We start from the raw sequence: 24,400 nt of genomic DNA, 5'->3' as shown, positions 1-24,400 counted from the left end.
TTTCCCAAAATCCCCAAATTTTCCCCAATTTTCCCCCAAAATCCCCAATTTTTTTTTCCCAAAATCTCCATTTCTCCCCCAAACTTTTTCCCCAAATTCCCAATTTTTTCTCAAAATTCCCAAAATTTTCCCGAATTTTGTCCCCAAAATCTCCAATTTATTTTTTCCCAAAATCTCCACTTCTCCCCAAAATTTTCTCCCCCAAATCCCCAATTTCTTTTTTCCCAAAATCGCCTTTTTCCCCCAATTTTTTCCCCAAAATTCCCATTTTTTTCTCAAAATTCCCACATTTTCCCCAAATTTTTTCCTCCCAAAATCCCCAATTATTTTTTGCCAAAATCCCCATTTTCCCCCCAAATTTTTTTCCCCAAAATTCCCAATTTTCCCGAATTTTTTCCCCAAAATCCCCCAATATCCCCCTTTCTCCCCCAAAATTCCCAATTTTTTTTTCTCAAAATTCCCACATTTTTCCCCCCAATTTTTTTCCCCAAAATCCCCAATTTCTTTTTTTCTCAAAATCTCCATTTCTCCCCCAAATTTTTCCCCCAAATTCCCAACTTTTTCCCCCAAATTCCCAATTTTTTTCTCCAAAATTCCCACATTTTTCCCAATTTTTCCCCCCCAAAATCCCCAATTATTTTTGCCCAAAATCCCCATTTCTCCCCTAAATTTTTTCCCCAAAATTCCCAATTTTTTTCTCAAAATTCCCACATTTTCCCCCCAATTTTCCCCCCAAAATCCCCCAATTTTTTTCCCCAAAATTCCCAATTTTTTTTCTCAAAATTCCCACATTTCCCCCCCCCAAAATCCCCAGTTATTTTTGCCCAAAATCCCCATTTTTCCCCCAAAATTCCCACATTTTCCCCCAATTTTTCCCCCCAAAATCCCCAGTTATTTTTGCCCAAAATCCCCATTTTTCCCCCCAAATTCCCGTTTTCTCCTCACCTTGATGTCGGGGGCGGGGCCGAAGGGGGCGGGGCCGTTGAGCAGCGCCGGGGCCGCCCCTCCCCCCCCCTTGTGGCTCGGGGAAGGGGGGGGGGGGGGGGGGTTGGGGGGGGCGGGGCCGAGCAGCGCAGCCCCGCCCCCGGCCCCGCCCCCCGCGGCCGGAGGGGGAGGGGCGGGGGCCGGGTCCTTCCTGTGGGGGAGAAAAATGGGGTGAAAAACGGGGAAATTAGGGCAAATTGGGGTTAAAAATGGGGAAATTGGGGTTAAAACCAGGGAAATTGGGCAAATGGGGTTAAAAACGGGGATTTTGGGCAAATTGGGGTTAAAAACGGGGAAATTGGGGTTAAAACCGGGGAAATTGGGGTTAAAAACGGGGAGTTTGGGCAAATTGGGTTAAAAACGGGGATTTTGGGCAAATTGGGGTTAAAAACGGGGATTTTGGGGTTAAAAATGGGGATTTTGGGAAAATGGGGTTAAAAACGGAAATTGGGAAAATGGGGTTAAAAACGGGGAAATTTGGGTTAAAAATGGGGAAATTGGGAAAATGGGGTGAAAAACGGGGAAATTGGGAAAATGGGGTTAAAAAGGGGGATTTTGGGAAATTTGGGTTAAAAACGGGGAAATTGGGGGTTAAAAATGGGGATTTTGGGAAAATGGCGTTAAACATGGGGAAACTGGGGTTAAAAACGGGGAGTTTGGGCAAATTGGGTTAAAAACGGGGAAATTGGGAAAATGGGGTTAAAAACGGGGATTTTGGGCAAATTTCGTTAAAAATGGGGAAATCAGGGTTAAAAATGGGGATTTTGGGGTTAAAATGGGAATTTTGGGAAAATTGGGTTAAAAATGGGGAAATTGGGGTTAAAAACGGGAATTTGGGAAAATGGGGTTAAAAACGGGGAAATTGGGGTTTAAAATGGGGAAACACAGGGAAATTTGGGTTAAAATTGGGGAAATTGGGAAAATTTGGGTTAAAATTGGGGAAATTGGGGATAAAAATTGGAAAATTGGGTCAAAAATGGGGATCTTGGGAAAATTGGGGTTAAAATTTGGGAAATTGGGGTGAAAAATGGGGAAATTGGGAAAATTTGGGTTAAAAATGGGGATTTTGGGAAAATTTGGGTTAAAATGGGGAAATTGGGAAAATTGGGGTTAAAATTGGGGAGATTGGGGTGAAAATGGGGAAATTGGGGTTAAAAATGGGGATTTTGGGCAAATTGGGTTAAAAATGGGAGGAAAAATGGGGTTAAAATGGGAAAATTTGGGTTAAAAACGGGGAAATTGGGAAAATTCGGGTTAAAAATGGGGAAATTGGGGAAATTGGGTTAAAAATGGGAAAATTGGGGTTAAAAATGGGGATTTTGGGAAAATGGGGTTAAACATGGGGATTTTGGGGTTAAAATGGGGAAAATTGGGGTTAAAAATGGGGAAATTGGGAAAATTCGGGTTAAAAATGGGGAAATTTGGGTTAAAAATGGGGAAATTGGGGAAATTCGGGTTAAAAATGGGAAATTTGGGTTAAAAATTGGGAAATTGGGGTAAAATTGGGGATTTTGGGAAAATTGGGGTTAAAAATGGGGAAATTGGGGTTAAAAATTGATATTTTGAGAAAATTGGGGTTAAAAATGGGAAAATTGGGGTTAAAAATGGGGAAATTGGGAAAATTTGGGTTAAACTGGGGAAATTGGAGTTAAAATGGGGAAATTTGGGTTAAAAGGGGGGGGGTTTTGGGTGGGTTAAAAATGGGAGGAAAAATGGGGTTAGAAATGGGAAAATTTGGGTTAAAAATGGGGAAATTGGGAAAATTGGATTAAAAATGGGGAAATTGGGAAAATTTGGGTTAAAAATGGGGAAATTGGGAAAAATGGAGGGAAATGGGGAAATTGGGGGTGAAAATGGGGTTAGAAATGGGGATTTTGGGGAAAATTTGGGGGGGAAATGGGGGAAGGAATGGGGAATATTTTCGGGGTTAAATTGGGAAAATTTGAGGGATTTTTTTGGGGTCATTCTGGCATATTTTTCAGGATATTTTGAGATTATTTTGGGATAATTTTGGGGTATTTTCAGGGATTTTTTGGAGATATTTTTGGGGACATTTTCCGGGATTTTGGGGATATTTTTGGGAATATTTTGGGGATATTTTGGGGATATTTTTGGGGATATTTTCAGGGATATTTTGGGGGTATTTTTTAGGATACTTTGAGGAAATTCTGGGGGATATTTTTGGGGTTAATTTGGGATATTTTGGGGGATATTTTGAAGTTATTTTGGAAATATTTTTGGGGTTATTTTGGCGTAATTTTGGGATAATTTTGGGGTATTTTCAGGGATTTTTGGGGGATATTTTTGGGGTTAATTTGGGATATTTTGGGGGATATTTTGAAGTTATTTTAGAATATTTTTGGGGTTGTTTTGGGGCATTTTCAGGGATTTTTTTGGGATTTTTGGGGAATATTTTCAGGGTTATTCTGGAATATTTTCAGGATATTTAGGACAAATTTAGGGTTATTATGGGATGTGGCACTCACTCGCGGGGGTCCGTGTTCAGGGGGCTTAATGATAATATCAATTTTAGATATTTTGGGGTTTGGGGAATTCAGGTTATTTTTGGGATATTTAGGATATTTTGGGGGTTTTGGATATTTTGGGGGTTTTAGGATACTTTGAGGAAATTCTGGGGTATTTTGGTTTTTTTGGGGGATGAGTTGTTTGGGGATTTTTGGTATTTGGGTAATTTTGGGGTATTTTGGGGATTTGGTTTTGGGGGATTTGTTTTGTGGGGATGTAATATTTTTGGGGTTGTTTTGGGGCATTTTCAGGGATTTTTTGGGGCTATTTTGGGGAATATTTTGGGAGTTATTTTGAAATATTTTCAGGACATTTTAGGGGTTATTATGGGATGTTTCCTGGCACTCACGCGGCGCTGCCGGGGGCACCGTGGCCGAGGGGCTGCCCCAGGGGGGGCTGGGGTTCATTAATGATAATTACTGATAATTAATGATATTTTTAGGATATTTTGGGGTTATTTTGGGGATATTTTCAGGTTATTTTTGGGATATTTTAAGGATATTCTTGGGGTTATTTCTGGGATATTTTGGGGGTATTTTTTAGGATACTTTGAGGAAATTCTGGGGGATAATTTTGGGGTTAATTTGGGATATTTTGGGGGATATTTTGAAGTTATTTTGGAAATATTTTTGGGGTTATTTTGGCGTAATTTTGGGATAATTTTGGGATAATTTTGGGGTATTTTCAGGGATTTTTGGGGGATATTTTTGGGGTTAATTTGGGATATTTTGGGGGATATTTTGAAGTTATTTTAGAATACTTTTGGGGTTATTTTGGGGCATTTTCAGGGATTTTTTTGGGGATTTTTTGGGAATATTTTCAGGGTTATTCTGGAATATTTTCAGGATATTTTAGGACAAATTTAGGGTTATTATGGGATGTCTCGGGCACTCACGCGGCGCTGCCGGGGGCACCGTGGCCCGGGGGCTGCCCCAGGGGGGGCTGGGGTTCATTAATGATAATTAATGACAATTAATGATATTTTTAGGATATTTTGGGGTTATTTTGGGGATATTTTCAGGTTATTTTTGGGATATTTTAAGGATATTCTTGGGGTTATTTCTGGGATATTTTGGGGGTATTTTTTAGGACACTTTGAGGAAATTCTGGGGGATATTTTTGGGGTTAATTTGGGATATTTTGGGGGATATTTTGAAGTTATTTTGGAAATATTTTTGGGGTTATTTTGGCGTAATTTTGGCATAATTTTGGGGTATTTTCAGGGATTTTTGGGGGATTTTTTGGGGTTAATTTGGGATATTTTGGGGGATATTTTGAAAATATTTTGGAATATTTTTGGGGTTGTTTTGGGGCATTTTCAGGGATTTTTTGGGGCTATTTTGGGGAATATTTTGGGAGTTATTATGAAATATTTTCAGGACATTTTAGGGGTTATTATGGGATGTTTCCTGGCACTCACGCGGCGCTGCCGGGGGTCCCGTGGCCCGGGGGCTGCCCCAGGGGGGCTGGGGTTAATTAATGATAATTACTGATTATTAATGATAATTAATGATATTTAGGGGTTATTATGGGATGTTTCCTGGCACTCACGCGGCGCTGCCGGGGGCACCGTGGCCCAGGGGCTGCCCCAGGGGGGGCTGGGGTTCATTAATGATAATTAATGATAATTAATGATAATTTAGGGTTATTATGGGATGTCTCCGGGCACTCACGCGGCGCTGCCGGGGGTCCCGTGGCCCGGGGGCTGCCCCAGGGGGGGCTGGGCCCCTCCCACGCTCAGCCCCGGCTCCGAGGCGCTGTCGCGACCACCGAGCTGTAACCTGGGGGGGGCAAAACAAACACAAAATAAACAGAAAATTAACATCAAAACCAGCAAATCAATAGAAAACCAACATCCATAACACCAAACGAATAGAAAATTAACATCAATAACAGCAAATCCATTAAAAATCAACATCCATAACACCAAACGAATAGAAAATTAACATCAATAACAGCAAATCAATGGAAAACCAACATGAATAACACAAAATCAATAGAAAATTAACATCAATAACACCAAATCAATTAAAAATCAACATCCCTAACACAAAATCAATTCAAAATCATCATAAAATAAACTTAAAGTAACCCAAAACCGACACAAAGAACCCCAAACCCACGAAATAACCCAAACCGGATGGAAAATACCAAAAAATAACCCCAAATAAACAGAAAACAATCACAAAATAAACAGAAAATAACCAAGATAACAGAAAAGAACCGAAAATAAAACAGAAAACCCCAGAATAAAGAAAAAACCAAATAAAGCCAAAAATAAAGCCAAAATAAACTCAAAATAGACATAAAATAACCAAAACCCCAAAATAAACACAAAACGGGCACAAAACTCCCCCAAACCCACAAAATAACCCCCAAACCCCCCAAAACAGACACAAAACAACCAAAATAATTCTGAACAAACACGAAATAACCCAAATTACACAAAGCTGAACCCAAACCAGACACAAAACCAAAACTAACCCAAAAAATCCAACCCCAAAACGGCCCCAAAACTCCAAAACGGACCCAAATCCCCTCAAAATAACCCCAAACCCACAAACGCCCCCTGAATTCCCTCCCAGTCCATCCCAGCCCCATTAACCCCTCCCAGTGTTCCCAGTTTGCCCAGTTTGGAACTCACTGGTGCTCCCCCACCCCCATTAACCCCTCCCAGTGTTCCCAGTTCACTCACTGGTGGCCCCCCAGTCCCTCCGGTTCCGTCCTTCACTGGTGGCCCCCAGTCCCTCCCAGTTTGCCCAGTTCACTCACTGGTGGCCCCCAGTCCCTCCCAGTGTTCCCAGTTCACTCACTGGTGGCCCCCAGTCCCTCCCAGTCCCTCCCAGTGTTCCCAGTTCACTCACTGGTGGCCCCCCAGTCCCTCCCAGTCCCTCCCAGTGTTCCCAGTTCACTCACTGGTGGCCCCCAGTCCCTCCCAGTGTTCCCAGTTCACTCACTGGTGGCCCCCAGTCCCTCCCAGTCCATCCCAGTGTTCCCAGTTCACTCACTGGTGGCCCCCAGTCCCTCCCAGTCCCTCCCAGTGTTCCCAGTTCACTCACTGGTGGCCCCCAGTCCCTCCCAGTCCCTCCCAGTGTTCCCAGTTCACTCACTGGTGGCCCCCAGTCCCTCCCAGTGTTCCCAGTTCACTCACTGGTGGCCCCCAGTCCCTCCCAGTCCATCCCAGTGTTCCCAGTTCACTCACTGGTGGCCCCCAGTCCCTCCCAGTCCCTCCCAGTGTTCCCAGTTCACTCACTGGTGGCCCCCAGTCCCTCCCAGTGTTCCCAGTTCACTCACTGGTGGCCCCCCAGTCCCTCCCAGTTTGCCCAGTTCACTCACTGGTGGCCCCCAGTCCCTCCCAGTTTGCCCAGTTCACTCACTGGTGTCCCCCAGTCCCTCCCAGTGTTCCCAGTTCACTCACTGGTGGCCCCCAGTCCCTCCCAGTGTTCCCAGTTCACTCACTGGTGGCCCCCCAGTCCCTCCCAGTTTGCCCAGTTCACTCACTGGTGGCCCCCCAGTCCCTCCCAGTTTGCCCAGTTCACTCACTGGTGGCCCCCAGTCCCTCCCAGTCCATCCCAGTGTTCCCAGTTCACTCACTGGTGGCCCCCAGTCCCTCCCAGTGTTCCCAGTTTGCCCAGTTCACTCACTGGTGGCCCCCAGTCCCTCCCAGTCCCTCCCAGTGTTCCCAGTTCACTCACTGGTGGCCCCCCAGTCCCTCCCAGTCCATCCCAGTGTTCCCAGTTCACTCACTGGTGGCCCCCCAGTCCCTCCCAGTCCCTCCCAGTGTTCCCAGTTCACTCACTGGTGGCCCCCCATTCCCTCCCAGTCCATCCCAGTGTTCCCAGTTCACTCACTGGTGGCCCCCCAGTCCCTCCCAGTCCCTCCCAGTGTTCCCAGTTCACTCACTGGTGGCCCCCAGTCCCTCCCAGTCCCTCCCAGTGTTCCCAGTTCACTCACTGGTGGCGCCCCCGTTCTGTTTCCCGGCCTGTTGAGCGCTGGGTGGGCGGGGCTGGGGCGCGCTGGGGGGCGGAGCCGGGGGCGGAGCCACGGCCTGGGCGTATGGGGTGGGGGTGGAGCTTGGCGGGTGAGCCCCGCCCCCTCCGGGCCCGGCCCCGCCCCCTTGGGGCCCCCCCGCGCTTTGGGGGGGTTGGGAGCCTCCCCCAGGCCCCGCCCCCTGGGCGGAGCCGGAGCCGAGGGGGGCGGGGCCAGAGGAGGGGGCGGGGAATGGAGGGGGCGCGGCCGGTGAGGGGGCGTGGCCGTGGGGGAGGGGCTTGGCCCCGTTCTTGGCAGGAGACTGGAAGAGAAAAAGGAGAGGAAGGGGTTAATTAATGGGGGAATTAATTAATGGGGGGTTAATTAGGGGGTTTAATTATTGGGAGTAGTTAATAGGGATAATTAATTCGGGGTTAATTAATTCGGGTAATTAATAAAGGGTTAGTTAATGAAAGGGTGGAATTGATATGGGGCAGGGTTAATTAATGGCGTTCAATTAATGGGCGTTAATTAATGGGGGTAATTAATGGAAATATTGATTAATGAAGTTGGGGAATTGAAATGGGGGAGGGGTTAATTAATGGGGTTAATTAATGAATGGGGAGGGGTGAAATGGGGGGGACACTCAAAATGGGAGAGTCCATTGTGGAAATGGGGGGGGAGACCGCCTAAAATGGGGAGGGGTCTTTAAAGGGGGAGGGGTCCCCATTAAAAATGGAAGAATCCATTATGGAAATGGGGGGGAGACAGCGCTTAAAATGGGAGAATCCACTGCAAAAACTGGGGGGGACATCCCTTAATTGAGGGGGGGTTTTAATGGGGGGGGCCCATTAAAGTGGAAGAATCCATTATGAAAATGGGGGGGACACCCCCTAAAATGGGAGAATCCACTGTGAAAACGGGGGGACACCCCTAAATTGGGGAGGGGTCTTCAAAGGGGGTCCCCATTAAAATGGGAGAATCCATTATGAAAATGGGGGGAAAAGACCCCTTAAAATAAGGGGGGCACACAAAATGGGAGAATCCATTATAAAAAGGGGGGGAACAACTGCTAAAATGGGAGAATCCATTATGAAAATGGGGGGAACACTCCCCAAAATGGGAGAATCCATTATGAAAATGGGGGGAACAGACCCCTTAATATAAGGGGGGGAGCACAAACAATGGGAGAATCCATTACAAAAAAGGGGGGGGGGAAACATCTCCTAAAATGGGAGAATCCATTGCAAAAATGGGGGGGGGAACCCCCTAAAACGGGGAGGGGTCTTTAAGGAAGTCCCCAAAAAATGGGAGAATCCATTATAAAAAAGGGGGGGGAACATCTCCTAAAATGGGAGAATCCATTGCAAAAAAGGGGGGGAACACCCACTAAAATGGGAGAATCCATTATAAAAAATGGGGGGAACATCTCCTAAAATGGGAGAATCCATTGCGAAAACGGGGGGGGAAGACGCCCCGAATTTGGGGAGGGATTTAAAGGGGGCAAAGGGGATAAAAGGGGTTGGGGGGCACCCCCAGACTCGGGGACCCCTCCCCACATTTGGGGCTCCCCCCCCTCACCTGTCCCACCTCGCTGTCGGTGGAGCGGCCGCGCTTCTTGTCGTCCTCCGAGTTCTCCTGGGGGGCAAAATGGGGAAAAAACGGGGAAAAAGGGGAAAAAAGTGAAACCAAAATTGGGGAGGGGGCCCCAGCAATCTCCTGGGGTGGGGGGTTGGGGTTTTTTGGGGGTTTTATTGGTGGGTTTGGGGGTTTTTGGGGTGGTTTTGGAGGATTTTGGGTTTTTTTTTCGGGGTTTTTTGTGGTTTTGGGGGTTTCTGGGTTATTTTGGGGGTTTTGGGGTTTCTTCGGGTGGTTTTGGGGTTTTTAGGTGGTTTTGGAGCTTTTTGGGGGTTTTGGAGCGTTTTTGGGCGATTTTTGGGGTTTTTTTGGGTATTCCGCGGGTTTTTTGGTGTTATTTGGGGGGTCTTTTTTGTATTATTTTGGGGTTTTTTTGGGGGGGTTTTGGTGTATTTGGGGGGGGTGGTTTTTTTTGATGGTTCTGGAAGGGTTTTTTGTGTTTTTTGGGTTTTTTTGGGTTTTTTGGGGGGTTTTGGGATATTTTGAGGATATTTTGGGATATTTTGGGGGTAGTTTCAGGATATTTTTAGGGATATTTTTGGGATATTTTGGGATATTTTTGGGGTAGTTTCAGGATATTTATAGGGATATTTTTAAGGATATTTTGGGATATTTTTGGGGGTGTGGGCCGGAGTTTCGGGATATTTTTGGGATATTTTGGGGGGTAGTTTATGGTTTTTGGGATATTTTGGGGGTAGTTTCAGGATATTTTAGGGTATTTTAGGACATTTTTGGGTGTCACTCACAGCGTTGGCAGCCGGACTCGGGGGGATCGGGGAGCTGGAGGATTTTGGGATATTTCAGGATATTTCAGGATATTTTTAGGGATATTTTAGGATATTTTAGGACATTTTTGGGTGTCACTCACGGCGTTGGCAGCCGGGCTCGGGGGGATCGGGGAGCTCGACGTGGTCGAGACTTTTGGGATATTTTGGGATATTTTTGGGGGTAGTTTCAGGATATTTTTAGGGATATTTTAGGGATATTTTTGGGGGTAGTTCAGCGATATTTTAGCGGATTTTTTGGGATATTTTAGGATATTTTGGGTGTGTTCACAGCGTTGGCACGGACTTCGGGATGCGTTTTGGGGTAGTTTCAGGATATTTTTGGGATATTTTGGGATATTTTTGGGGGTAGTTTCAGGATATTTTTTGGGATATTTTGGGATATTTTTGGGGGTATTTTCAGGATATTTTTAGGGATATTTTTGGGATATTTTAGGATATTTTTGGTGTCACTCACGGCGTTGGCAGCCGGACTCGGGGGATCGGGGAGCTGCGCGAGGTTTTTGGGATATTTTGGGATATTTTGGGATATTTCGGGATATTTTAGGACATTTTTGGGTGTCACTCACAGCGTTGGCAGCCGGACTCGGGGGGATCGGGGAGCTCGACGTGGTCGACGTGGGCGTGCTGCTGCTCTGGTTGAAGATCTCGTCCTCCATCTGCGAGTGGCTGGGGGGGGACGTGGCCACCAGAGCCTGCGCTGGGGGGGCACAGGGGACACGGGGGGGCACTGTCAGCGCCCCTCCCCCATCCTGAACCCCAACAAACCCCTCAGGCTCCTCCCCAAAAAACTCCATTCCCAAACCCCCTTTTATTCCCCAAAAATCCCGCCTGTGACACAACAAATCCTAAAAAAACTCGCCTTTTTTACTCCAGAAAATCCCAGTTTTTCCCCAATTCATTTCCCTGCCCGAATCACTTTTTCCCACCCATTTTTTCTCCCCATTTCCCAGCCCATTTTTCCCATTTTTTCCTATTTTCCCACCCATTTCTCTGCCCATATTTTCCCATTTTCTTCTGTTTTTTCCCCATTTCCCACCCATTTTTCCCCATTTCCCACCCATTTTTTCCACATTTCCCACCCATTTTTTCCCCATTTCCCACCCATTTTTCCCCATTTCCCACCCATTTTTCCCCATTTCCCACCCATTTTTCCCCATTTCCCACCCATTTTTTCCCCATTTTCCCAACCATTTTTCCCCATTTTCCCATCCATTTTCCCCACCATTTTTCCTGCCATTTTCCTTTTTTTTTCCATTTTCCATTTCCCCTGTTTTTCCCCCATGTTTTCCCATTTCTCCCCCTCTTTTTCCTCCTCCTTTTCCCCCCTTTCCCCCCAATTTTTTCCCTTCACTTTCCCCCTCCATTTCCCCCCTCTTTCTCCCCCCACTTCCCCCCATTTTCCCAATTTTTTTTCCTTTTTTTCCTGTTTTTTTTTTCATTTTTTCCCATTTTCTCCCCATTTTTTCCCAATTTCCCTGTTTATCCCCCCATTTCCCGACAGATATCATCCAGATCCAGATCATCGTAGAGGAACTCATTCTCCTCCAAGATTTCCCTCCCATTTATCCAATTTTTTCCCCATTTTTTGCATTTTTCTCCCATTTTTTCCCATTTTTTTCAATTTTCCCCAATTCCCCGGTTTTTCCCCCATTTCCCTACGGGTATCATCCAGATCCAGATCATCGTAGAGGAACTCGTTTTCCTCCAAGATTTCCCTCCCATTTTTCACCGTTTTCCCTCCCATTTATCCACGTTTTCCCTGTTTTTTCCCATTTTTTCCCCTTTTTTTCCCATTTTTTTCAATTTTCCCCAATTCCCCCCTTTTTCCCCCATTTCCCTACAGATATCATCCAGATCCAGATCATCGTAAAGGAACTCGTTCTCCTCCAAGTTTCCCCCATTTTCCCTTTGTTTTATCCCATTTTTTCCCCATTTCCCCCCCCCATTTATCACAATTTCTCGCCATTTTTTCCCATTTTTTTCAATTTTATCCCAATTTTTTCCAATTTCCCCATTTTTCCCCACATTTTTCCCCATTTCCCTACGGATATCATCCAGATCCAGATCATCATAGAGGAACTCCTTCTCCTCCAAGATTTCCCTCCCATTTTACCCCCATTTTTCATCATTTTCCCTCCCATTTACCTAACTTTTTTCCCATTTATCCCATTTTTTTCCCGTTTTTTCCCATTTTTTCCCCTTTTCAATTTTCCCCAATTCCCCGTTTTCACCCCCCATTTCCCCATCGGATATTCAACCATTTCCGGGTCCAGATCATCGTAGAGGAACTCGTTCTCCTCCAAGTTTTCCCTCCTATTTATCCAATTTTTTTCCCATTTTTTCCCACTTTCTCCCTGTTTCTCCCCATTTTTTTCATTTTTCCCCAATTCCCCCGTTTTTCCCCCATTTCCCTACGGATATCATCCAGGTCCAGGTCATCGTAGAGGAACTCGTTCTCCTCCAAGATTTCCCTCCCATTTCTCACTGTTTTCCCTCCCATTCATCCCATTTTTCTCCCGTTTTTTCGCATTTTTTTCAATTTTACCCCATTTTTCCCATTTCCCCGTTTTCCCCCCCATTTCCCTACGGATATCGTCCAGGTCCAGATCATCGTAGAGGAACTCGTTCTCCTCCAAGTTTTCCCTCCCATTTATCCCATTTTTTCCCTCCCATTTCTCCCATTTTTTCCCCCCCATTTTTTTTTTCCATTTTCCCCAATTCCCCCTTTTCCCCCATTTCCCTATGGATATCATCCAGGTCCAGGTCATCGTAGAGGAACTCGTTCTCCTCCAAGTTTTCCCTCCTATTTATCCCATTTTTTCCCCTTTTTCTCACATTTTCTCCCCGTTTTTTCCCATTTTTTTCAATTTTCCCCAATTCCCCCGTTTTTCCCCCCATTTCCCTACGGATATCATCGAGGTCCAGGTCATCATAGAGGAACTCGTTCTCCTCCAAGATTTCCCTCCCATTTCTCACTGTTTTCCCTCCCATTCATCCCATTTTTCTCCCGTTTTTTCGCATTTTTTTCAATTTTACCCCATTTTTCCCATTTCCCCCATTTTTCCCCCATTTCCCTACGGATATCGTCCAGGTCCAGATCATCGTAGAGGAACTCGTTCTCCTCAAGTTTCCCCAATTTTTTCCCCATTTTTTTCTCCATTTTTCTCCCATTTATCCCATTTTTTTCCCATTTTTTTTTTCCCCATTTTTTTTTTCAATTTTCCCCAATTCCCCCGTTTTCCCCCCATTTCCCTACGGATATCATCCAGGTCCAGGTCATCATAGAGGAACTCGTTCTCCTCCAAGATTTCCCTCCCATTTCTCACTGTTTTCCCTCCCATTCATCCCATTTTTCTCCCGTTTTTTCGCATTTTTTTCAATTTTACCCCATTTTTCCCCATTTCCCCCGTTTTTCCCCCATTTCCCTACGGATATCGTCGAGGTCCAGATCATCGTAGAGGAACTCGTTCTCCTCCAAGTTTTCCCTCCCATTTATCCCATTTTCTCCCCGTTTTTTCGCACTTTCTCCCCGTTTTTTCCCATTTTTTTCAATTTTCCCCAATTCCCCGTTTTTCCCCCCATTTCCCTACGGATATCATCCAGGTCCAGGTCATCATAGAGGAACTCGTTCTCCTCCAAGATTTCCCTCCCATTTCTCACTGTTTTCCCTCCCATTCATCCCATTTTTCTCCCGTTTTTTCGCATTTTTTTCCATTTTACCCCATTTTTCCCCAATTCCCCCGTTTTTCCCCCATTTCCCTACGGATATCATCCAGGTCCAGGTCATCGTAGAGGAACTCGTTCTCCTCCAAGTTTCCCCCATTTTTTCCCCATTTTTCCTCCCATTTATCCCATTTTTTTCCCATTTTTTCCCATTTTTTCCCATTTTTTTCAATTTTCCCCAATTCCCCCGTTTTTCCCCCCATTTCCCTACGGATATCGTCCAGGTCCAGGTCATCGTAGAGGAACTCGTTCTCCTCCAAGATTTCCCTCCCATTTCTCACTGTTTTCCCTCCCATTCATCCCATTTTTCTCCCGTTTTTTCGCATTTTTTCAATTTTACCCCATTTTTCCCCAATTCCCCCGTTTTCACCCCATTTCCCTACGGATATCGTCGAGGTCCAGATCATCGTAGAGGAACTCGTTCTCCTCCAAGTTTCCCCCATTTTTTCCCCATTTTTCCTCCCATTTATCCCATTTTTTTCCCATTTTTTCCCATTTTTTCCCATTTTTTTCAATTTTCCCCATTTCCCCCGTTTTTCCCCATTTCCCTACGGATATCATCCAGGTCCAGATCATCATAGAGGAACTCGTTCTCCTCCAAGATTTCCCTCCCATTTCTCACTGTTTTCCCTCCCATTCATCCCATTTTTCTCCCGTTTTTTCGCATTTTTTTCAATTTTACCCCATTTTTCCCCAATTCCCCCGTTTTTCCCCCATTTCCCTACGGATATCGTCCAGGTCCAGGTCGTCGTAGAGGAACTCGTTCTCCTCGAAGTCGGGCTCCTGGCAGGAATCCACGTAGTACTCCACGTCGTCCTTGAGCTTGCGCACGGGGTCCACGGGGATGGAGTCGTTGTCCAGCATGCGCAGCAGCGTCTCCAGCATGCGCACGTGGAAGCGGTGCCGCTCCACCTGCCGCTTCAGCGCCTCGATCCGTCCTGTTTCTGGGGTGAAAAACCCAAAAAATGGTTTTGCCGTTGAGTATAAGGCCAGGGCTAGGTCCCAGGCTCCTGTTTGGGGTACAAAAATGGGAAAATTTAATTTTTGTATTGATTAGATATGAGTATTTAATGAATGGGATCCATGGGATCCATGGGATATGGGCTCAGGGATCCATGGGATCCCCAGGATGGATCCCCCAGGTGGGTGTGGAAGCGCTGCCGCTGCACCTGCTTCGGCGCCTCGATCCGGTCCTGCTTCTGGGGTGAAAACAGCCAGAAACGGGAAAATTTAAATTTTATATTCATTTAAACTGAGTATTTAATGCAGGGGAGCAATGGGAGCACAGCCAGGGATCCCCAGGATGGATGCCCCAGGTGGGTGTGCAAGCGGTGCCGCTCCACCTGCCGCTTCAGCGCCTCGATGCGGTCCTGTTTCTGGGGTGAAAAACCCTGGAAAATGGGAAAAACTTAATTTTATACTATTTAGATAGATTTTAATGAATGAGCACTGGGAGCCATGGGATCCCCAGGATGGGATCCACCTGCGGCTCCATGGATGGGCCTTTTGGGTGAAAACCAGAAGATTTTTGTGGGGCCAGATCCAGGGCCCATGGATGCCCCAGGTGGGTGTGCAAGCGGTGCCGCTCCACCTGCCGCGGAGCCTCGATCCGGTCCTGCTTCTGGGGTGAAAAATGGGGAAAATGGGAAAAAACTGAATTTTATACTAATTAGATATGAGTATTTAATGAATGGGAGCAATGGGATCCATGGGATCCCCAGGATGGATGCCCCAGGTGGGTGTGCAAGCGGTGCCGCTCCACCTGCCGCTTCAGCGCCTCGATGCGGTCCTGTTTCTGGGGTGAAAACAGCCAGAAAGGGGAAAATTTAATTTTTGTATTGATTAAATATGAGTATTTAATGCAGGGGAGCAATGGGATCCATGGGAATGGGCTCAGGGATCCATGGGATCCCCAGGGATGGATCCCCCAGGTGGGTGTGCAAGCGGTGCCGCTCCACCTGCCGCTTCAGCGCCTCGATGCGGTCCTGTTTCTGGGGTGAAAAACCCAAAAAATGGGAAAAACTTAATTTTATACTAATTAGATATGAGTATTTAATGAATGGGAGCAATGGGATCCATGGGATGCCCCAGGATAGGATGGATGCCCCAGGTGGGTGTGCAAGCGGTGCCGCTCCACCTGCCGCTTCAGCGCCTCGATCCGGTCCTGTTTCTGGGGTGAAAACAGCCGAAAATGGGGAAAATTTAATTTTATACTAATTAAATATGAGTATTTAATGCAGGGGAGCAATGGGATCCATGGGATGGGCTCAGGGATCCATGGGATCCCCAGGATGGATGCCCCAGGTGGGTGTGCAAGCGCTGCCGCTCCACCTGCCGCTTCAGCGCCTCGATCCGGTCCTGCTTCTGGGGTGAAAAATGGGGAAAATGGGAAAAAACTGAATTTTATACTAATTAGATATGAGTATTTAATGAATGGGATCCATGGGATCCATGGGATGGGCTCAGGGATCCATGGGATCCCCAGGATGGATGCCCCAGGTGGGTGTGGAAGCGGTGCCGCTCCACCTGCCGCTTCAGCGCCTCGATCCGGTCCTGCTTCTGGGGTAAAAAAGCCAAAAATGGGAAAATTTAAATTTTATATTCATTTAAACTGAGTATTTAATGCAGGGGAGCAATGGGATCCACGGGATCCCCAGGATGGATGCCCCAGGTGGGTGTGCAAGCGGTGCCGCTCCACCTGCCGCTTCAGCGCCTCGATCGGTCCTGTTTCTGGGGTGAAAACAGCCAAAAATGGGAAAAATTAAAATTTATATATTCAAATTAAACTGGGAGTATTTAATGCGGGAGCAATGGGAGCACAGCCAGGGATCCCCAGGATGGATGCCCCAGGTGGGTGTGCAAGCGGTGCGCCCGCTTAAGGAAGCGGTGCCGCTCCACCTGCCGCTCGCCCTCGGTCCGGTTCTGGGGGGTGAAAAACCGAAAAATGGGAAAATTTAATTTTTGTATTAATTAGATATGAGTATTTAATGAATGGGAGCAATGGGATCCATGGGATCCCCAGGATGGATCCCCCAGGTGGGTGTGCAAGCGGTGCCGCTCCACCTGCCGCTTCAGCGCCTCGATCCGGTCCTGTTTCTGGGGTAAAAACCCAAAAATGGGAAAATTTAATTTTTGTATTGATTAGATATGAGTATTTAATGAATGGGAGCAATGGGATCCATGGGATCCCCAGGATGGATGCCCCAGGTGGGTGTGCAAGCGGTGCCGCTCCACCTGCCGCTTCAGCGCCTCGATCCGGTCCTGCTTCTGGGGTGAAAAATGGGGAAAATGGGAAAAAACTGAATTTTATACTAATTAGATATGAGTATTTAATGAATGGGAGCCATGGGATCCATGGGATCCCCAGGATGGATGCCCCAGGTGGGTGTGCAAGCGGTGCCGCTCCACCTGCCGCTTTAGCGCCTCGATCCTGTCCTGTTTCTGGGGTAAAAAACCCAAAAAATGGGAAAATTTAATTTTTGTATTGATTAGATATGAGTATTTAATGAATGGGATCCATTAAAATCACAATTTCTCTGTGGGAGCAGCAGGAATGGGGTGAGGGATCCGCGGGATCCCCAGGGCTGCACGTGGAAGCGGTTTGTGAGGATCTGCGGTGGTTTTGGGGTGAATTTTGAGGATTTTGGGGTAATTTTGGGATGATTTGGAGGTGATTTTTAGGATTTTGGGGTAATTCGGGGTGATTTTCAGATAATTTTTGGAGTTTTGAGGTAATTTTGAGGTGATTTTTGAGGATTTGGGGGTGATTTTTGTGGATTTCAGGGGGATTTTGGGGTGATTTTTGAGGATTTTGAGGCAATTTGGGGAATTTTGGGGTAAATTTGGGGTGATTTTCAGATAATGTTTGGAATTTTGAGGTAATTTGGGGATGATTTTGGGGATTTTGGGGGTAGTCTTGGGGTGATTTTGGGGATTTTTGAGGATTTTGAGGTGAATTTGGGGATTTGGAGATAATTTTGGGAATTTTTGGGGTGATTTTGGGGTGATTTTTGGGATTTTTGGGGTGAATTTGGGGATTTGGAAGTAATTTTGGGGCAATGTTGGGAATTTTTGGGTGATTTTTGTGGATTTTGGGTGATTTTGGGGTGATTTTTGAGGTGATTTTTGGGATTTTTGAGGATTTTGAGGTGAATGTGGAATTTGGAGGTAATTTTGGGGTGATTTTTGGGATTTTTGGGGTGATTTTGTGGATTTTGGGGTGATTTGGGGGATTTTGGGGTGATTTTGGTTATTTTCGAGGTGATTTTGGGGTGATTTTTGGTATTTTTGGGGTAATTTTGTGGATTTTTGAGGTGATTTGGGGGATTTTTGGGGTGATTTTGGGGATTTTGAGGTGAATTTGGGGATTTTAGGGGATAATTTTGAGGTGAATTTTGGTATTTTTGGGGTGATTTTGTGGATTTTGGGGTGATTTTTGGTATTTTTGAGGTGAATTTCAGGATTTTGAGGTGAATTTTGGGTATTTTTGAGGTGATTTTGTGGATTTTTGAGGCAATTTTTGGGGGATTTTGAGATGATTTTGTGGATTTTTGAGGTGATTTTTGGTATTTTTGGGGTGATTTGGGGATTTTTGGGGTGATTTTGAGGTGAATTTGAGGATTTGGGGATTTTTGGGGTGATTTTGGTATTTTTGGGGTGATTTTGGGGGGGATTTTTGGGGTGATTTGGGGGATTTTTGGGGTGATTTTGGGATTTTGGGGTGATTTTGGTATTTTGGGGAATTTGGGGTTTTTGGGCGATTTTGGGGTGATTTTGTGGATTTTTGGGGTGATTTTTGGTTTTGGATTTTGGAGGTTTTGGGATTTTTGGGGTGATTTTGGTAATTTTGGGGTGATTTTGGTGGGGTTTTTTGGGGGTTTTTGGGGTGATTTTTGGGTGATTTTGAGGTATTTTGGGATATTTTGAGGTGATTTTTTATTTTGGGGTGATTTTGGGATTTGATTTTGTGGATTTTGGGGGATTTTGGTGTGATTTTGGGGTGATTTTGGTATTTGGGGTGATTGTGTTTTGGGTGATTTTGGTGATTTAGGGTATTTTGTGTTTTTGGGGTGATTTGGGGATTTTGGGGTATTTTGGAGGTTTTTAGGTGATTTTGTTTTTTATTTTGTATTTTGGGGATTTTGGGGTGATTTTGGGGATTTTTGGTTTTGGGGGTGATTTTTGGTATTTTGGGGTGATTTTTTGATTTTGGGGTGATTTGGGGGATTTTTGGGGTGATTTTTGTGGATTTTGGGGGTTTTGGATTTTTGGGGTGATTTTGGATTTTAAGGTGATTTTTGGTATTTTTATGGATTTTGGGATTTTGGGGTGATTTTGGGGTTTTTTTGGGGTGATTTTGGGAGGGATTTTATTTTGAGGTGATTTTGTGGATTTTTGAGGCGATTTTTATGGATTTTGGGGTGATTTTGTAGATTTTGAGCCGATTTTTGCGGATTTTGGGGTGATTTGGGGTGATTTTGGGGTGATTTTTGGTATTTTTGGGGTGATTTTTTGTGGATTTTGGGGTGATTTTGTGGATTTTGGGATGATTTTGTGGATTTTTGGGGTGATTTTTGGTATTTTTGGGGTGATTTTGGGTGATTTTGGGGTGATTTTAAGGTGAATTTTGGTATTTTTGTGGATTTTGGGGTGATTTTGGTAGATTTTGAGTCGATTTTTGCGATTTTGGGGTGATTTTGTGGATTTTTGAGGTGATTTTTATGGATTTTGGGGTGATTTGGGGTGATTTTGGGTGATTTTGTGGATTTTGGGGTGATTTTTGTATTTGATTTTGTGGATTTTTTAGGCAATTTTTGCGGATTTTGGGGTGATTTTGGGGTGATTTTGGGGTGATTTTGGATTTTGGGGTGATTTTGGGGATTTTTGGGGTGATTTTTGGTATTTTTGGGGTGATTTTGTGGATTTTTGAGGCGATTTTTATGGATTTTGGGGTGATTTTGTAGATTTTGAGCCGATTTTTGCGGATTTTGGGGTGATTTGGGGTGATTTTGGGGTGATTTTGTGGATTTTGGGGTGATTTTGTGGATTTTTGGGGTGATTTTTGTGGATTTTGGGGTGATTTTGGGTGATTTTGTGGATTTTGGGGTGATTTTGGGTAATTTTGGGGCGATTTTGTGGATTTTGGGGTGATTTTGGGGTGATTTTGGGGTGATTTTTGGGTGATTTTGTGGATTTTGAGGGTGATTTTGGGTATTTTTGGGGTGATTTTGTGGATTTTTGGGGTGATTTTTGGTATTTTTGGGGTGATTTTGTGGATTTTTTAGGCGATTTTTGCGGGATTTTGGGGTGATTTTGGGGTGATTTTGGGGTGATTTTGGGGATTTTTGGGGTGATTTTTGGGTTTTTTGGGGGTGATTTTGTGGATTTTGGGCGATTTTTATGGATTTTGGGGTGATTTTGTAGATTTTGAGCCGATTTTTGCGGATTTTGGGGTGATTTGGGGTGATTTTGTGGATTTTTGGGGTGATTTTTGCGGATTTTGGGGTGATTTTGGGTGATTTTGTGGATTTTGGGGTGATTTTTGGTATTTTTGGGGTGATTTTGTGGATTTTGAGGTGATTTTGTGGATTTTTGAGGCGATTTTTATGGATTTTGGGGTGATTTGGGGTGATTTTGGGGTGATTTTGTGGATTTTTGGGGTGATTTTTGGTATTTTTGGGGTGATTTTGTGGATTTTTTAGGCGATTTTTGCGGATTTTGGGGTGATTTGGGGTGATTTTGGGGTGATTTTCTGGATTTTGGGGTGATTTTGGGGATTTTTGGGGTGATTTTTGGTATTTTTGAGGCGATTTTTGCGGATTTTGGGGTGATTTTGGGGATTTTTGAGCCGATTTTTGCGGATTTTGGGGTGATTTGGGGTGATTTTGGGGTGATTTGGGGTGATTTTGGGGTGATTTTGTGGATTTTGGGGTGATTTTGTGGATTTTGGGGTGATTTTTGTGGATTTTGGGGTGATTTTGTGGATTTTGGGGTGATTTTGTGGATTTTGGGGTGATTTTTGTGGATTTTGGGGTGATTTTGTGGATTTTGAGGTGATTTTTGCGGATTTTGGGGTGATTTTGTAGATTTTGAGCCGATTTTTGCGGATTTTGGGGTGATTTTGGGGTGATTTTGGGGTGATTTTGGGGATTTTTGGGGTGATTTTTGGTATTTTTGGGGTGATTTTGTGGATTTTGAGGCGATTTTTATGGATTTTGGGGTGATTTTGTAGATTTTGAGCCGATTTTTGCGGATTTTGGGGTGATTTGGGGTGATTTTGGGGTGATTTTGGGGATTTCTGGCACTCACATCCTTGTCGCCCTTCTTCTTGCGCGTCTGCACCGAGAGCAGCTCCACCTCGCTCTCGAACTGATCCACCTGCATGTTGAGCGTGTCGATCGTGTTCTGGCACAAAAAACACCAAAAACGGCCAAAAGTGACACCCCAGCCCCAAAACCAAACAGAGCCAGCAAAAAACGAGTTCATTGCAATAAAAAACCCGGAGTTTTTAGCACAAAAATGGCGTTTTTAGCACAAAAATAGCGTTTTTCCGACGAAAAACTTGAAATTATAAATGCATTTTTTTGAAGAAAACAATTCAAATTTGAGTTGAAATAAGAAAAAAATTTTTCTGATAAAAAATGAATTTTTTTTTTAATATAAAGCCCGAATTTTCTGAGAAAAAACTCGAATTTTTCTGGTAAAAAAAGGGATTTTTTGGAGGAAAAAGTTCATTTTTCTGAGAAAAAAGTTTTGGGATTTTTGTGGTAAAAAATGTCATTTTAGCACAAAATACTGGAGTTTTTTGAAATTAACCATGAAAAAATTGGGGGTTTTTGGTAAAAAAAGCCCTTTTTATCACAAAATATTGAATTTTTTCCATTTTTTTCAGGAAACATTGGAATTTTGTTGTGAAAAATCCCATTCTATCACAAAAATACAGGATTTTTTTATGAAACAAACCACAAAAAATTGGATTTTTTTGGCCAAAAACGCCATTTTTACCACGAAAAATCTGATTTTTTTGGTAAAAATGCCATTTTAATCACAAAATACTGAACATTTTAGGGATTTTTTTTAGAAAAAATGGAATTTTTTTTTATTTTTACCAGGAAACGCTGCGTTTTATCACAAAATACTGAATTTTTTTTGGTAAAAAATTTCATTTTTACCACGAGAAATCGGATTTTTTTGGTAAAAAAAGCCATTTTTACCACAAAATATTGAATTTTTTCCATTTTTTTTCAGGAAACATTGGAATTTTTTTGTGAAAAACCCCATTGTATCACAAAACACCGTATTTTTCTTTTAAATTAACCACAAAAAATCGGATTTTTTTGGCCAAAAAACGCCATTTTACCACGGAAACTCGGATTTTTTTGGTGAAAACGCCGTTTTTATCACAAAAATCTGATTTTTTTGGCCAAAAAACGCCATTTTTACCACGAAAAATCGGATTTTTTTGGTAAAAAATCCCATTTTATCACAAAACACCGGATTTTTCTTTTAAATTAACCACAAAAAATCGGATTTTTTTGGCCAAAACCCGCCATTTTTACCACGAAAAATCAGATTTTTTTGGTAAAAAAGCCATTTTTATCACAAAAATACAGGATTTTTTTATGAAATTACCCACAAAAAATCGGATTTTTTTGGCCAAAACCCGCCATTTTTACCACGGAAAATCGGATTTTTTTGGTAAAACGCCATTTTCATCACAAAACGCCGGGTTTTTTTTATTTTTTCCAGGAGATGTTGCATTTTTCGATCCTTTTTCGGGCGGAAAGGGGGGATTTGCTCACCGTGAGCCACTGGCCGACCTCCTCCTTCTCCTTCTGCGCGGGGTCGACTTTCTGCGCCAGCCCCAGCCCCTCCTTGCTGTACGCCTTGGTCTTGGTCTCCCTCTCCACCACCTTGAACCGCTCCATTTGCTGCAAAAAACCCCAAAATCGGGAAAAAAACAAATTCAGGATGGGGTACAATATCAGAGACACCAAAAATTCCCATTTTCTACCCAAAAATCCATTTTTTGCCCCAAATTTCCCTTTTTTTTTCACCCAGAACTCCCATTTTGCCCCCAAAAATCCCGTTTTTTTCCCCTAAATCGCCACCCTGAACCGCTCCATTTGCTGCAAAAACCCCAAAATCGGGAAAAAAACAAATTCAGGATGGGGTACAATATCAGAGACACCAAAAAATTCCCATTTTCTACCCAAAAATCCCATTTTTCGCCCCAAAAATTCCCATTTTTCACCCCAAAATTCCCATTTTTTATCCCATTTGCTGCAAAAAACCAAATCCTGTTTTTGCCCAAAAAATCCCTTTTTTTGCCCCAAATTTCCCTTTTTTTTTCACCCAAAACTCCCATTTCGCCGCAAAAAATCCCATTTTTTGCCCCAAATCACCACCTTGAACCGCTCCATTTGCTGCAAAAACCCCAAAATCGGGAAAAAACAAATTCAGGATGGGGTACAATATCAGAGACACCAAAAATTCCCATTTTCTACCCAAAAATCCATTTTTTGCCCAAAAAATCCCATTTTTCACCCCAAAATTCCCATTTTTTGCCCCAAAAAAACACCCTGAACCGCCCCAAATGCACCAAAAACCCCAAAAAAATCAAAAAAAATATCGGAGAATTAAAATATCAAAAAAAATCCCAAAATAGCCCAAAAATTCGTGCCCCAAAATGCCCCAAAACCCCCCTCTTGCCCCAAAAATCCCATTTTTGCCCCTAAATCGCCACTCCTGACCCCCCCATTTGCTGAAACCCCAAAATTGGGAAAAAAAACCTCTGAGGGTGAGAAAATATCAGAAATGGTCAGAAATTCCCCTAAATTCACCAAAAAAATCACCAAAAATTCCATTTTTTTCCAAAATATCACTAAATATAAAAAAAAATCCCAAAATATCAAAAAAAATTTCGGGGGTCAAAATCCAGCCCAAAAATGCCCCCCCAAAATCTCGTTTGCTACCCAAAAATTGCCCCCATGTCTTGATCTGCCCAACTTTCTGAAAAGAAATCAGGAATGGCCCAAAACTTTACCAAAATGGCCCAAAATGTCAATAAAATATCTCAAAATACCAAAAATCATGCCATGAACATATACCAAAAAAAATCCCAAAAAAAAACCAAATTATATCAAAAAAAAAACCCATTTTCCCAAAAACTGGCCCCAAAAATGCCCCAAATCGTTTCCCCCCCGCCCCCCTCCTGTCCCAAAACACCCCAAAATTTACCCAAATACCCAAAAATATCATGAATATTTCCAAAAACCAAATATCAATAAAATATCTAAAATACTTAAAAATCAAAATAGAAAAATCAGCCAAAAACTTTTCCCCAAAAATCCTTCCCACAAAATCCCATTTTTTACCACCAATTCCCATTTTAAATCCTCTGGGCAAATTTCCCCAAAATACCAAAATTCCCCAAAAATACCACCAAATACTCTAAAATATTTAAAACTACCAAAACTTTTGCAAACATTCCCCCCAAAAACTTTTTTCCCTATTCCCATCTCCCAACCTGAGGAATTTCATTCCCAAACACAATTAATCTTAAAAAATCCCAAATCCCAAAATATAAAAAAAATCCCAAAATAGTTTTCCCAAAAATGCCCCTAAATTCGTTGGATGCCACCCGTCTTGATCTGGTCCCCAGCCTCTGAGGGGCAAAAAGGGTCAGAAATACCCAAAAATGAACCAAAATACACCAAAAATATCATAAAATATTCAAAATCCAAGTATTAATAAAAATCCTAAAACATCAA

General features: G+C 43.8%; 1 protein-coding gene across 2 annotated transcripts; it reads right to left on the bottom strand.

Moving 5' to 3' along the window:
• Positions 1 to 1,094: 1,094 nt before the first annotated feature.
• LOC115916985 (CCR4-NOT transcription complex subunit 3-like) lies at positions 1,095 to 22,863 on the bottom strand. Of its 2 annotated transcripts, none has more exons than XM_030970721.1 (8): positions 22,430 to 22,863; positions 20,937 to 21,032; positions 14,354 to 14,572; positions 10,472 to 10,602; positions 9,070 to 9,117; positions 7,465 to 7,801; positions 5,184 to 5,291; positions 1,095 to 1,135 (listed from the first exon to the last, which is right to left on the bottom strand). In XM_030970721.1, exons 3-7 carry the CDS (start codon positions 14,511 to 14,513, stop codon positions 5,248 to 5,250), a joined length of 720 nt encoding a protein of 239 aa, XP_030826581.1. In that variant the 5' UTR covers positions 14,514 to 14,572; positions 20,937 to 21,032; positions 22,430 to 22,863; the 3' UTR covers positions 1,095 to 1,135; positions 5,184 to 5,247. The 2 variants fall into 2 exon arrangements, with proteins under 2 accessions (XP_030826581.1, XP_030826580.1); XM_030970720.1 differs by having other exon boundaries at positions 9,061 to 9,117; positions 22,430 to 22,861.
• Positions 22,864 to 24,400: the final 1,537 nt, after the last annotated feature.

This window comes from Camarhynchus parvulus, unplaced genomic scaffold (genome assembly GCF_901933205.1).
Source record: "Camarhynchus parvulus unplaced genomic scaffold, STF_HiC, whole genome shotgun sequence".
In the NCBI taxonomy this organism is placed as follows: Eukaryota; Metazoa; Chordata; class Aves; order Passeriformes; family Thraupidae; genus Camarhynchus; species Camarhynchus parvulus.
The sequence above is the reverse complement of the archived record's forward strand: the minus strand, read 5'-3'. Positions and strand labels throughout refer to the sequence as shown.